This window comes from Salvelinus sp. IW2-2015, linkage group LG15 (assembly GCF_002910315.2).
Source record: "Salvelinus sp. IW2-2015 linkage group LG15, ASM291031v2, whole genome shotgun sequence".
In the NCBI taxonomy this organism is placed as follows: Eukaryota; Metazoa; Chordata; class Actinopteri; order Salmoniformes; family Salmonidae; genus Salvelinus; species Salvelinus sp. IW2-2015.
The window spans coordinates 63,991,314-64,007,750 of record NC_036855.1 but is presented as its reverse complement, the minus strand read 5'-3'; the positions used below and the strand labels follow the sequence as shown (position 1 = coordinate 64,007,750).

Genomic DNA, 16,437 nt, shown 5'->3' with positions numbered 1-16,437 from the left:
ACATTTCAGTCGGCAGTTCAATGCAGCGATATTTTTATTGGTATTACTTACCTGTCACTTGCCCTGAGCTTCAAGCAGCGTAACTTACTGCAAAAAAGTGTAATGTTCTACAATGTAACACCTTTAACTAGTGTCCTCCAATACATTTCATTGTCAGCAGGTCAATCAGGATTTATTTATTCGTGGGATTCTACTCTACCTGTCACTGATGGCCTCCACATCAAGGCAGCTAACTAGTCCAAAAAAGTTAAGTGTTACTACAGGTTAACTGCCGGGTAACTAGGTCCTCCAATAAAAGCATCACTTCCTAAATACATTATCTCCAACCTTACACCCACAACCCAGGTGTAAACCCCTGCACTACTGACAGAGATCACATTGGATTAAGTATACCTTCATGTCCCGGAGCGCACGGGTTTAACACTGCATCTCAGTGCTGAGTTCACTACAACCCTGGTTCAATCCAGCCTGGTATCACAACCGTGTATTGGGTTCATAGGCAACACCAATTCCCAAGGCATCGTCCGGTTGCTATGTCTTCATGTAAAATAAGAACCTTTTCTTAACTGACTTGCCTGGTTAATAAATAATGCATGACAGAGCTGCATCAAATACTAACTTCTCATGGCTTAGAGCATATTTTGTTTATTCTGATGCAAATCCCGACCACTCCATATTTAGGATGGTAGTTATTCATTTTGGAGGTCCATACCCTTTCGATATAACATGGTTACGAATTTACATTCGATTATATGTACAATTCAAAAACGAAACAATGTTTACGAATTCACACGTGAAACTATAATACGAATTTGCAAAATAGATATATGTTAAATAAGCTAGCTGGTACTACACCTGGCACCTTAGCTACTAGGATATTGGTAAGGTAAATTAAGGTTATGATAGGTAAAGTACTAAAGGTAAGTAACCATCTGTCTTATTAACCATCAGTCGAGTGCTAGAGAAGCGCTCATAATAATGACCAACAGGTAGTAAATGAACCATCAACACATGAAAACCACGGTTTGATATCCCATTCCAATTATTCCCTCCAACCATTTCCTACGAGCCTTCTCCCCAATTAAGTGCCACAACCTCGTTTAACCATACCAACTGCACATATTCATACTAATATTCAGTGTGTGTTTACTTACTATGTTACTCTATCTATGACACCAGCCAAACTGGCTACGTGATCATGCTACGATGAAACCATCAATCCCTATAATTTAATTCATGATTCATCTCACCTATATTTTCTGTAGAAATGGTAAATAACAATGTAGAAACAAAAGAGAGTATCTACACTCATTTTTGTTACATCCAAAAGTCTAAAATGTATTTCAATTGACTAATCCTCAATATCGACAGAACTACGTTATCTGTAATTCTTTCATCTCGATTCTTACACATAAACAGTTTGGCATAACAAAACATGCACATAGAAACAATCCTCAAAAGCTGCCCTAAAATAAGCTCAACTACACCATCAGAGTTGAGTTACAGAAGCCCTCTTCCCCCGCCCTGACCCATGTCCCAGTCACAGAGGGTTAACCAGACAGTCCCAGTAGCATTACTATAGAGTCGGGTCAGTCTGTGTTAAAGCCAGACTGAATGGATAAGACCAACCTCGCGTCTACCGGCATACAGGAACACAGCCAAACAAAACTTTATAAAACCTCCCTCATTACTACCAACACACAAAACAACAACACAGGAGAAAACTTTCTTCTCTTTTCGCCGAGTTTTAATACAGAGAACAAAACACAACAACAACATCTCTATTTCCATGAAGTCACTGTCCCATCACTTACATGCCCCACATAACAGTTAAAGAGAAACACAACCATTAGTACACCACATCCAGAGGTTATACCTTCTATCTTATTAGCATCATTATACAATCATCATTAAAAAAATCCCCAGTATTTATACAGAACAAAAACCAATCCCCTAAGAGCTTGACCCTAGCTAAGGAAAAAATCTAATGCCTCATCTAGGATGTTCCGACTCTGTACGGCTCTTTGCCGGACAGGCTCTGCTGGGGCACCCTCTGCAGGGAGCTCTATCCTGGGTCGCCTTCGCCGAGAGCCCCGATCCGCAGCTGGTGCCGAGGCGCTCCTTCTGCGATGGTCTGCTCTGGGGTCGTGCGCTCAACAGCCTCTGTCTAGATCTGGGCTTTTTCCTCTGGAGGAGTTGCTGTGTCTGCTACCCCCTGTGGCTCCCCTCTCGTCGCCTTTGCTGCACCATCCACTGATCTTCCCCCTGCTGCTTTCTTCTCGCCTCTTTGCTAGATGCCTTGTCAGCCTTAAATTTAAACATATGCTTCGAAGTGACTTGTCTAACATCACTCCTGTCTTTTCTCCCACTACACCTTCAACTTACTCTGCTGCTCTCCTCTCTCTCTTCCTCGCTCTTTCTATCTCAGTATAGCACTCGACACAGCATTCAGCTGGTCCAAATGTCTCCCAGAAGCAGCCTCAACATTGCAGCAAGCCCCTGTGTTCTAAGCAGCTGTTCCCCAGCAACCCCCGTTGCGCTACATCCATTATTATAGACGGAGAGATGCCACAGATAGTTTCCTATCAGCTGTCTGACAAGATGGTCCGAATCCGATACTCGATGTTCACACTCACATCTCAGAGGAGGAGAGGAGAAGGTAGAGCGGGACCCAAGGTAAAATATTAAGAGACACAGCAAAGAGAGCCCCATAATTCCACTAGACTCTGATTTCTGTCTTGAAGACACCTCCTCCAGTCTTATTTTAGACAGTGTCTACCCAAACATGTTTTCCCCACGAGCACAAGTCTGCATGCCATGGGAACCAAATGTCAAGATGACCATGGGTTGTTGTTGAGTGGTTACAGGTGCCCGTTGTGATTGCATAGCAGACCTTACATGGCTTAGGGGATATGTAAACTTAACTCTCAGTAGCCAAACCCCCAAGACAATTCACTGTAGTGATAGACAGCAGTGACATCAATCAAACACACTGCCACTGAAAATATGTATATGGGTAATCCAAATACTTTAAGATGGAAACAGTTTTGTACATTTTCAATTAAAATCATGTAAAAATAAAAATACAAAAAATACATACAATTTGATACATCAAATTGGGAATTTTGTGACATATTAGCGCAACTGTATTATTAAGGAAGTAATATCAACATTATATTCAGAGAATACAGGTATGTAGCTGCAGTCAGAACAATGGGGTTGTTTCTTCTGTTTTATGCTCTGTTTATGTTCCGTGGTCAGCTCACAGCAGGTCAGTGTGAGTGTAAATCAGTCATCTCTGCCAGGACAAAAGTTGTGTTTATGTGACAGTGTGACAATACATGATCAGAATGATCAGATTAATATAATAGTTTGATTAAAACGTTTACATGCTATGCAAAAATAACGATGTTCCTAATAATCCTGTTTACATGGACACATCTGAAATAGGCTACCTGATGGGACTTTGATTAACGCAGAAAATCACCAATCAAAGTAAACGTACTACCACAGCGACCATGTTATTTTTGGGAAGCCTACTTGATTCTGAGTTCAGACATATACAGTTTGTATGTGAAAGCTATTTCTAAGATGCATACTTTCAGTTTTTCCACAGACACAGGTCATTACTTCTCTGCATTATTCATCTAGATGGGCTAACTCACACTGTGTTACAGTAGGTTACAGTATGTGAGGTGTTAGGTTACAGTATGTGAGGTGTTAGTTTACAGTATGTGTGGTGAATTGCTTCTCATAAGTAATGGTTTAATTTAATTGATTTGGCATAATACATGATTGCGTTGTAAAGATACATACTTTCAGACCACTGTGCCCTCTTGTGGTAACTTCCCTCGCGCATAAGAGGGAGGCTTACGCTGCTGGTGCTGGCACAAATGCAGATCAAATGCACTGCTGGAACTCCGATTAAGCCATTTACACATGTCCTAATAATTCAAAAGATTGCTTAGAAAACCTGGTGTTTTAATTGCTGCATGTTTACTTCGATTTTGACCTTATGCCGATTAAGATAATCAGAGTAAGGTGTGTACATGACTATTGCATAATCTGCCTGTTGCCATAATCAGTTTAATATCGAATTATTAGTTTGCATGTAAACATAATCATATGACTGGCGAGTAACTGATATCTTTAGCTGACCTGTCCCTTAGCCTGACTGTCCAGTGTGACCACCCAAGGGAGGGCACATGCCTATACGATGACCATCCATCCCATTAATCACTTTCCACCGCCCAAAGTTTACACCAACAAGTTTTGAAAGCTGACACCTATCTGTTTGCATTTTGAATGACCTGATTGTATGAGGCGCTACATGGAACAAAATGTATTTCCCCATCCCTCAAACAGGGAAGTTCAATTTCACAGATGTATATAAAGGAAAATCACAAGGAGGGGAACTCACCCACTGGGATGAAAGGTTGTGAGGCAGCGCTGTGACATGACATGCCAATGGCGTTCACTGCATAGACACGCATCTCATATTCCACACCCTCTATCATCCTCTTGGCCTCATAGGTAGTATCAGTGTAGGGGTCAAAGTTCAGCCTCATCCACCTGTAGCTCTTCTTCTTCTTCCTCTCCAGCACATAGCCTGGGAAGAAAAAGTCAAACATTGTTACTGTAGACATCACAGGAGGTTGGTGGCACCTTAATGGCTGCAGCGGAATTAGTGGAATGGTGTCAAATACATCAAACACATGGTTTCCATGCCATTCCATACATCAAACACATGATGCCATTCCATTCGTTCAGTTCCGTTCCAGCCATTATTATGAGCCGTCATCCCAGCAGCCTCCACCGATAGACGTGACTGTACCTATCAGTATACTACAATCAAACTACTCATATTTTCTCTGTACATGTTCGCTGTAAACAAGTGAGCACGGTGTATGCCTGAACATAAGATCTGGTAAGAGATTATGTACGCTACTGTATATCCTCACCAATGATCGGGTTGCCACCATCTGACTTAGGGGGGTCCCACTGGACAACGCAGGAGTCCTCTCCAACACTGAGGATCCTTGGGGCCGAGGGAGGGTCTGGCACATCTGAGGAAAAGAAAAGGCCATTAAAAATAACATAAATACGATGACTTGGGACTATAAGGTTCTATCTGCAAAAAGATGATTCTGAGATAATTGGCTTTAAAGTTTCAAACCCTCATTGGTTTGAATGGCGTCTGCAACTTTTATCTAGTATTCTTTTGAACTGAACAAAATTAATTGGGGTATTTAGAGTACTACATAGGCAGAGAACATTGAACAGAACAAGGCTATGACAATAACTACATTTGGAGAAAAAAATGCAGATTTGCAACCTTTGTCCCAAGCCCCTCGAAATATAGTGTAAAATACAGRATAAGCAAGGTACAACCTGATTAAACTAATTTGTCTCATCTCTTTGACTAATGACAGAATGAAAAATGTATCAACAAAAATCCTTGTGGACAGTGGTTGTATCTTACCAACAACTTTGACGTTAATGTCAGCTTTGTCCTCCCCAGCAGGGTTCCGCACAATCACAGAGTAGAGGCCCTCGTCCTGTTTATCCGCTCCCTCAATAGTGAAGATACAGTGTCCCTTGGTGCTCTCCACGTGGAGCCTTCCATCTCCCTCTGTCATCACCTGACTCATCAGGACAGCAGTTCATTAGTGGAGTCATTCTCATTCAGCTGAACTTAAGGGATCAATTCCAATTCGTAATGCAACCGTTTATATCATCTAATCTGGGGTGTATTCATTAGTGTACACCATTGCAAACGAGAGTTTCTTAATGGACAAATTCAGGTAGGTCCTTCCTTGTTTCGGCTTGCTTGCTTCCGGTCTGTTGTAGTGAACACACCCTTGATGATACTGTTTATTGTCAAAGCCAAAAAAGGATGAAATACACTTTCCAAGACACAWTGGCTGGAAAGGATTTACCTGGTCATGCTTTTTGGCATGAAAACCAACCACACTRGGAGGTTTACTCATAGACTCAGCTGAAATGGCCATGCAAAAGCAGTTATAATACTTACTGTTCTGGTGTCACCCCTTCGATGTCTTTCATTTCAGCAGAAGATTTTGAACATGCTCTTACCTGATCGTCATGGAAGTATGAAACTGCATGCATTGTTTAATTAGCATTGAATGCTGTGTTAAGTTATCAGGCAACACGTTGCCACCCAGGCCTCTATTGGCACAGACAAAATAAAATCCTTGATGTTTTGAAATGAACAGTGTGTGAGAGCATGAGGAATAAAAAGTAACAGGGATGCCAGAAGAGAAAGGATAGCATGAGACTGACACAAATATACAGGGGAAAGAGATGCATTTTTTGGAACCCAGGTGTTATGGAGAGAAGTAGTAACAGAGATTGAAAAGAGACATGCACAGGCCTCAGCGTTGGTGTTTAGGGCCACACTCACATCCCCATCCTTGATGCTCCATGTTTCTGCCGCCACCTCAGAGCCAGCCTACATGAGCAAAGCAAAGCAGTAAGGGTGCTGAAGAGGAAGCCAGAGGGTATTCCCCTTCTCCCCAACTAACCTCCCGTTCCCAGCAATCAACCAGTCACCTGCTGGAATTTAGGTCATGTGATCGCCTGCAGACCTCCTACCTGTTGGGATGGGTGAGGAAGGGACCCTCTCACCATGAAAGTGGGACAATTAGCTAAGACATAAATTAAAAAGTTTGACAATTGAGAACATGGGAAACCACATAGTTGAAAGTGGAAAACAAGGTAAACACCATAGTTGATAGTGAAAAAAACATGGATAGAAACATTAATAATTAAGCTAGTCTACAGTACGTGGCCACTGGTAGTGGAAGAGTTAATTGTATGAGTGAACATACAAAGTATCAGACAGCTTATGACGTACTAATGGGGCAGACAAAACAACATGGTTCAGTCTTCTCACAGCAAGCCTTACCTAGAAGACGTTGGAACTGAGGTAGTCTCTCCTAAACATCCACTGGCCAGAGGCCAGCGTTCACACAAGATTTGGTTCTGGCCTACCAATATTGTAATAGAGCCTATGTGCTAGCCTGCGTGGCTAATAAGGAAAACCAGCAACTTTACCTTTTCTCCCTTTGTCCAGACCACAGTAGGCGCTGGGTCTCCAGTGATGGGCACGTCCAGTCGCAGCTTGTTCCCAGCCACCACCATTATGGTGGAGTCGGCCGTGTGACCCATGCAGTCAAGGTGGATCTTTGGAGGATCTTCAGGAATAAAGAATGATGGACATGCAACATATGTAAATGTCTCTTAATCCAGCAATCCAAGATATATAATATTTTAAATTGAATAAGAGGCTGCGAGGATGAAGAATCAACCATGGTATACCTTGGCGAGGCACATAATCGATCTTGACCTCTGAAAAGCAGACAAACACGCAATGAATTCATAAAATGAAAAGGATCATTATGAAATGCAGGGGCACATGACATGGTGTAATTGTAAAAGTACCCAGGAAGTTGAGTTTGGCTGAGAGGTTGAATGCGTATCCCTCTGGAACAAAGGTGTAGTCACCCTGGTCCTCAGGTTTGACATCATCAATAGTGAGCTTGTGGATCCTTCAGTGAGACATAATTTTCACAAATATTTGTCCAACTACTAAACAAACATTCTGACCCTACCCATTACAACAGTATGGATACCATTCTCACCTGCCAATGTGTGTAATATGGGTCCTGGCATCGGCCTTCACTTCCACTCCATTCTTGTACCAGATACCCTTCACAGTCTCATCTGAGACCTCACACTTAAACACAGCCTCGTCCTTTGCCTTCACCGTGAGGTCAGCAATGTTTTGGTACACCTCCAGTTCCTTCTCTAAATGGTCAGAGGTCAGAGGTCAGATATGATTCACAATGTATGTAGTATATGAAGTAGTTCAGAGTATGGGGTGTGTTCATTATGATCCTAGTTTTTTCTGGGGGACTTTTACTTGGGGATCCTAAGTGACATGGATATACTGTGTAACTTGTACATGACAACACCAGATGCATAGAGGATAGGGCATCTGATCCACACAGGAAACAGATACTTTTAGACATCAATGGAGGCTGCAAGCTCAAAGTCTATCAACATAAGAGAGAGTATGAGACAGTTAAGGGTAGTGGACAGGTAGTGTCCGCAATGATCAATGTAAACTACTCCACTCCTAGTGAAGGTTACGGCAGAATGAAGTTAGCTGACAGGAGCAATGAGAAGCTGCTACCGAGAGCATAATGGGATTGGCAGCTGGTAATTCTTGGCAATGGCTAAATTTGATTAGAGGCCCAGATAAACTATAGTTGTGAGCTGGGCCAGATATCATCTTTAAATTCAACTACGAGCAACAACCGCTGAGCAGCACACAATATAATATACAATATACACACAAGATACTTGTGTATTCAGGGGTTTGTGCTTAGTCCCCACCTGTACTCCCTGTTCACCCACAACTGCGTGGCCACACACGACTCCAACACCATCATTAAGTTTGCCGATGACACAACAGTAGTAGGCCTGATCACCAACGACGAACCAGCCTACAGAGAGGAGACCTGGCAGTGTGGTGGCAGGACAACAACCTCTCCCTCAACGTGAGCAAAACAAAGGAGCTGATTGTGAACTATAGGAAAAGAAGGGCCAAGCACTCCCCCATTCACATCGACAGGGTTGTAGTGGAACAGATCGAGAGCTTCAAGTTCCTTGGTGTCCACATCACTAAGAAACTATCATKCTCCAGATACACCAAGACAGTTGTGAAGAGGGCACGATAATGCCTATTTCCCCTCAGGAGACTGCAAAGAATTTGCATGGGTCCTCAGATCCTCAAAGAATTCTACAGCTGCACCATCAAGAGCATCCTGACTGGTTGCATCACTGTTTGGTATGGCAACTGCTCGGCATCTGACCGTAAGGCGATACAGAGGGTAGTGTGTAGGGCCCAGCTTCCTGCCATCCAGGACCTCTATACCAGGCGGTGTCAGAGGAAGGCCCTAAAAATTGCAAAAAACTACAGCCACTCAAGTCACAGACTGTTCTCTCTGCTTCCGCACGGCAAACGATACCCGAGCACCAAGTCTAGGACCAAAAGGCTCCTTAACAGCTTTTACCCTCAAGCCATAAGACTGCTCAAAAGTTAATCAAATGGCCACCTGGACTATTTACATTGACCCCCTTATTTTATTCTTATTTATTTTTTTTGCACTGACTCTCTTGCACAGGTTTGATGTACACTTACTGGACTCTAACCACACACCCGCACATACTACACTGACACTGCAATACACACACGGACACACACACAAAACACACACACACCCATTCATATTGACGCCACACACATATATACATTAATATTCCATCACACTCCTCACATACACTGCTGCTACTCTCTGTTTATTATCTATGCGTAGTCACTTTACCCTTACCTACATGTACTGTATATATTACCTCAATTACGCGACTAACCCGTACTCCTGCACATTTACTCAGTACATGTACCCCTTGTATATAGCCTCATTATTGTTATTTTATCCTTTAGTCCATTTAGCAGAAAAATTCTTACTTACTTAATTTTTTTTTAAACTCTGCATTGTTGGTTAAGGGCTCATAAGTAAGCGTTTCATGATAAGATTGTATTTGTATTTGGCCCATGTGAAAAATAAAATGTGATTTGATTTTGATTTGGTTTGATAACTGTATATATACAAACATACATGTCTGTTTATATACAGTACCAGTCAAAAGTTTGGACACACCTACACATTCAAGGGTTTTTCTTTATTTTTACTATTTTCTACATTGTAGAATAATAGTGAAGAAATCAAAACTAATAAATAACACATATGAAATTATGTAGTAGCCAAAAAAGGCTATTTGACCAAGAAGGAGAGTGATGGAGTGCTGCATCAGATGACCTGGCCTCCACAATCACCTGACCTCAACCCAATTGAGATGGTTTGGGATGAGTTGGACCACAGAGTGAAGGAAAAGCAGCCAACAAGTGCTCAGCATATGTGGGAACTCCTTCAAGACTGTTGGGAAAGCATTCCAGGTGAAGCTGGTTGAGAGAATGCCAAGAGTGTGGTAAGGCAAAGGGTGGCTACTTTGAAGAATCTCAAATATAAAATATATTTCCATATGATTCCATGTGTTATTTCATAGTTTTGATGTCTTCACTATTATTCTACAATTGTAAAAAGAAAGAAAAATCCATGAATGAGTAGGTGTGTCCAAACTTTTGACTGGTACTGTACATCTACATCCAAAATGTTCCAACAAAATTGCAGGTCTAACTTTAGAACAGCAAAACCAATGTCTGCACTCTGCAGCTCTTGACATCAATGACTGGGCACTTACGGTCATGTTAGGATTGTAAAACGGTGATAAACTGATGTTTAGTTACGAGATGGTGGAGAATGGGTGTTTTTAGATGTCAAAATGACACGGTTAAGGTTCTGTCAAAGTTGAAAATGCTGAAGTGACATTGTTAATTGATGGTTGTTGTTCAATCAAAATTAATGTGGTTATTTAATTTTTGTCCTACGTTCGTTTAGATTTTCTCCTATGTTCGTTTCCATTGAATGGTCATCATCCAACGTCTCTACCACGTCGCCTGTGGTTTGATTCTCTATACTCGCTGGAATAGGACAACATTTTTAGTTTGCTGTGGGCGTACTACCTTGTATAGCCTCCACGAACAATACCTGCGCCCTTTTGATGTTTACAGTCAAGGGAAATTGGGACAAAGCCTTGAAGATATTGTTCAATGAAGGTAAACGGACAGTCAACTGTTGACGACGTAAAGTAGGAATCCCAGGTTCAATAGGCGATAAGATATTATTTCTTCAAGTAAGGCATGTATAATTATTTGGCCTGGCGAAGCGTTTAATGCCGCGATGACTGAATGGAAAGCTAATAATTAATGAGTTTTTTACCTCTGCTGGTCTCAAGAAGAACATTAATAGTCCTCACCTGTCCGAGAGCCGACTGACACCAGAACAAGGGACCTAGACACTCAATATGCTGGTCTTAAACCGAAACACTGCCTAATAGTACATATTTGTAATTGTTGCATGAACACAACCAGTCATTATGTTTTCATCTGATTGTCAACAATTAGGCCACTTCATGAGGCTCATACACCTGCACCACGACTTCACTCAGGGAAGCAGAAGGACATGGGGTGTGGGAAATAATTGTTGTTCAAGACTCATTATGAATTTTCTAAATACACCGCTGTTTCACTGACCTGAAAAGAAGACAATCCCCAAAATGTTTCCATATGCACAAAAGCTTAGCGGTCACCTAGATATTTCTGTCTGTAAATAAAATCCATTTTGTCGCGCGGAAAACTCATTCTGACCATTGGCTGGCCTGGCTCCCCATGGTTGGCCTGCAGCTCCACAGTGGGTGCGCCTATGCCCTCAAGGCACCCACAACATGGCCTGCACCCTGCCCCAGTCATGTGAAATTCAATAGATTAAGGCCTAACACATTATTTCAATTGACTGATTTCCTAAAATGAAACTGAACTCAGTAAAATCTTGAAATTATTGCATTGCGTGCGTTTGCATTTTGTTCAGTATAATTTCCACATTCGATACGGCTATTCTGTATAACTTGTCTAGAAATTAGATTACCATGCAGCTTCTCTTCTGTTCATTACTTGATGCTGTCTAGAATACTATAATAAAGCCTAGCTCACCAGAGAAATGTCATAAATCGATAGAAATGATCAATGCACTCACAACAAGTAGTTGGCATGATCAAGTTTTCGACATCTTCATTTTCTGCATCTCTCATGGCAGCGGTAGGCACCAGGGAGATTTGCCAAATGACATTTGACCGGGCATTTAACGAACATGCAAAGCCATGAAAATGATCACAACATGTTTGTGAATTTGTATTTCAGTTCGTCTTGAGCATATTTATGTGGTGAAAATGATATATTCTGGTCAGCTTTTATCGCTGAAAGAAATTCGCACGTTAGGCTAAAACAACAAGCTCCCGTAAGCACGTATTCCCATCTCTCCTCAAGATCGCTGAAACAAATAAATCATATTTCTCCACTCCCAGTTCCTAAAACAAAATATAACAGTTTGGCTATCATTAATTTCTGTGAGCGAACATGACCTTCAGGGTAGGAGGTTAATTATAATAGGCGCTACATGTGACGGCCTACAGTCAGTGTCCAGGACTGTGTGTCTATACCTTTTCCAACATAACCTTACTCCACTTTAAAAATAATTCCTGCACTCATACAGTGCCATTTGCATAAATCGTAAAAACATCACTTACAAAACACCAAAAACGTGTTTCGAATGATTTCCGCCTAACTTTCACCCCTGAATAAAAAAGGATAAAAGAGAACAATCGTGGAAGGTTAGGTTCCGCGAACGCCATCGTCGGAACACAACCTTCGACGTTGTTTATGATTTTCCATTAACACATAGGCCCCTTGTTGATTATCCCTTACCCACTGTTTTTTTACTACCCATAAAATTTAACTATAAGGAACCTGTAAACACGTAATACAGCAAGACGATATCGACACCCGCAGGCGCCGACAACCACAAAAACCGGAACCCGAGTGTGTAATCAGGATAAAAGAGATAATACGTGGAAGTTAGTTCCGCCGAACGCATCGTGAAACACACCTTCCGACTGTATTATTATTTTCCATTGAACACAATAGGCCCTTTGATCTATCCCTTTACCACCCTGTTTTGTACACAGTCATTTAAACTATAGAAAACTGTTACATACTACCAGTATACCACAGTCATGTCTGCAAACAAACTATATACAAACGTAATACCACCAGTATAATATCATGGTCTGCCAAACACAAAACTATAGTACAACTGTTAATACTACAGTATACTACAGTCATGTCATACAAATCACTTACAGTGAATACTAAATAGTATTTATACCATAGTATTACTATCAGTACTTTTTTCATGGGGTGTAACATACAACACCCGAAAACCACTTCATTACGGTCACGACTATAATCCAATTTCATATTCTGGAACACAAAAAATTCAATTTCCACCGCCTCTCATCACGATAGTTCCATTACTCCACCAGATCCACTATAAATACCATCCACAACACTGTTGCCACACTGAAGTGTTCGATATAAAAAATGACAGCGTGCATTCGGAATTAAATGCTGGGTTTGTGCTAAGGATTCTGGTGGACTGTCACACTGATTCCTACCGCAGACAGACAAAGGCTGCTACCACTACTTTGAACGTCCTCTGCCATCTAAATGTCACTTTATGGCCTGCCTGTACCTCTATGACAAAAGAGGGCCACTGGGGGCATCATAACTGTAAGGGCGGCGTAACAAATTGACTCGTTTCATATCCAGCGGGAAAAGAAAAGAGAATTCTCGCTATCTTTTCTTTTATCAAAGGTGTGCTGCCTGGTAGAAAAGGCGCACTTTGAGGCCCAAACAAGCGTATGAAGTATCTGACCTTCTTGAAGGAAAATACAACAGCATACCCATGATGACATCTCTTAATTTTGGAAGAATAAGATACTGTACGTATCAAGAATGATCTTATATTTTCTTCATATTACATAATTCACCTGTATATGTTGCCAATCAGCCCAGTCCTCAAAGCATCTATCGTACCTCAAAGAACCAACCAACCATAGAGCACTGGTACACTGTTTAGCCAAGAGGCAAAGGGTAGCTGCCACATACAGACACCATTACACCCATAACTACATATGCACCATCTGCCCCTGCTGCCAAGGAGATGATTACAGGCAATTTCATCACGTCAAACCAGTGGCTGCTCTCTAATGTATGTCATGGACACCTTACACGCGAGACAACTCTGCCAAAGCCCAGCTTCCAAACGTGCTCCCAAAAAACTCCTCTTCTAGCATCTCGCATGAATTACGCCATAGACTTGCCACAAATCCTGTTTGGACCTCTGAACATTATCCTCTTATCCCTGTACATTCGCCAGGCCTTTACTGTAGCCTGTCTATGAACCCTTCCTCTATGCTCTGCATGTAGGGCCCCAGATGTAGCCTAATACATTTCTCAATGAGACCACGACACTGTACGTGTATTTACGCCGCTTCTGGCCTTATTCGATATTAACTGTGTTGCTTGCTACATGGATAAGATAACAGATTCGCTGATTATAAAAACAACAGTTAATGTCATACTGTAGCGTTAGACATAGAGCCTCATACAAACAGGAGCCCTCAAGCTTCAATCCAGCTCTCCATCTTTTGATATACCTCCTTAACAGAATCGTTGAACTGCTGAATGTTGAACATGATTGACTAACTCCCTCATCTTAAGCCTAAAATTCTTGCGTCAGCAGTAAACAGCGCGTAGGAATAGCTAGAGAGCTTCCTGCTGCGACTATTTTTATTTATTATCCCACTCGACTTGATTCCTCACAATCCTCTCCATCCACCCCAGCAAATTGTATTGTGATAAACTTATTATAATTTTTTTATTTTATATGCATTTACTCAAATATGGGCAACCGTTAGTGGGCAGTGATATTTTCTCAGCATATTCTTCCCACTCCAACCTCAAACTGTACAGTAAGCTTTTCAGTGTCTAGTGATATGCAATTTGGCTCACTCCGTCTTTTTCTTACCTGTAGTATCTATATTCCGGATACAGTAATCCAGTTAATCTGTCCTCTAATCATCCCTACTCAACTCAGTCTTTCTCTCCTCTTACACACCTAGCAAGGGTAACACTCAAGCATGTAGGATGCTCACTCATACATCCACTTGTTCCTGAACAGCAATCCGGATTCGAGATATGTGATCGTTGAGGTGTTCTCATAGACCTTTTGACTGCGACCACACTGCCATATTCAAAACATTAATCTTTATTCTTAACAATAAAGCTATACCGAATATCTTTAAAATTTATTTTATTGACAGATCATCCCTCTCAGAGGACAAGACCGGTCCTCCTTCATTCCAGCCCATAAAAGAAACACGTTCCCATCCCTCGTGATGGTAAAAAATCCGCAAAGTCCTCTTGATGCGACGCGACAAGGTTATTGAGGGTAGCGAGAAGGAATCGACCAAAAGTTAGGCGATAGCCCCAAGGCACCCGTTCAGCAGGAACAGGCCGATCACTTTAATAGATCCTACCGATAAAATGTTAATCCAAATGCGTATGTACACGCACTGCATGAACCCACTCTGCTGCAACGCTTTCATTATATTAATGTCTTCACGAGCTCTAAGCTACCTAGGATTATGGTACCCAGAGGGCACGTACAGAGATCCTGCGGAAGACCAGTCCCGTATGCGTGCAAACACTAACACCAGAAACAACCACCACAAAACACAAAAAACAGGCTTACCCTAAATATGGCTCCCAAATCAGAGCACAACGCATACAACCCCAGCCTGCCTCTGATTGGTGGGAACCACACCCGTGCCAAACACATAGAAAAAACAAACAAACCTAGAAAAAAGAATACATACACTGCCCTCAAAGTCGTCCACCCCGGGCGACCAGCTTGCTACCATGTTCCCCTCTAAAACACCCAATAGTCTCCATAAAAATAAAACGGCCAGCGAAGTTCAGAGAATCGTTGACCGAGATTCTCGGCGTATTTACTTAACATGGGAGGGTTTAGGACGGCCTCACGGGACATAGATGGTTCCAGAGCACAATCTCACCGACCCGAGCCCAGCGTTTATCGTTGTCTCTGAATGGAGCCATATTTAGGTACGCCTAGCGTTGCTATTGAGTTTGTAGGGTGGATGAGTTGTTCCGATCCGTTCTAGTGTACGAGATGCCACGCAATACGCGACGACGTCGTTCTGCGGATGTTTGTAGTGACACTGACTTTTGATTCTATTTTGTATCCCGAAGTGTATCTGGGTCCAGCAGATTGGAGATTGATGAAGAATTAAATATCTGCGATGAGATATGGACACTTTACCCCATCGCTGCCAGGCAGATGATATTGCGAAGTGAGAGCAGACGAGAGACTTCCTTGAGACGAGAGAAACTCCTCCTCAGACCGAAGAGAGAGAGGGGAACGAAACATAGATGACCGTGAGACCTAGAGAGAGAGAGAGATACGACGGTAGAGAGCGAGAGAGAGATAGGTCGCTCACGATGAGAGAAGGAGGACGAGATGAGAGAGAACGAGAAGAGGAGAGAGAGGAGAGAGAAGAGAGAGAGAGAGAGAGAGAGAGAGAGAGAGAGAGAGAGAGAGAGAGAGAGAGAGAGAGAGAGAGAGAGAGAGAAGAGAGAGAGAGAAGAGAGAGGAGATGAAGAGAAGAAGAGACGAGAGAGAGCAAGAGAGACGAGAGAGAGAGTAGAGAGCGAGATACGAGTACTGACGATCGAACCAGTGAGAGAGAGACGAGAAAGATGAGATAGATCGAAAGGATGAAGACGAGAGAGCATGAAAGAAGCCCTCTAAA

General features: G+C 42.1%; 1 protein-coding gene across 1 annotated transcript in view; it reads right to left on the bottom strand.

Annotated features, from left to right (window-relative positions):
- Positions 1-3,115: 3,115 nt before the first annotated feature.
- The window catches only part of mybpc3 (myosin binding protein C3), a 43,295-nt gene continuing 29,973 nt past the window's right edge, over positions 3,116-16,437 (bottom strand). The window contains 7 exon segments of the mRNA XM_070447331.1: positions 3,116-4,609; positions 4,962-5,066; positions 5,483-5,642; positions 7,078-7,217; positions 7,342-7,371; positions 7,465-7,571; positions 7,665-7,830. Of these exon segments, the coding sequence (XP_070303432.1) occupies positions 4,401-4,609; positions 4,962-5,066; positions 5,483-5,642; positions 7,078-7,217; positions 7,342-7,371; positions 7,465-7,571; positions 7,665-7,830 (917 nt within the window). The 3' untranslated portion in view covers positions 3,116-4,400.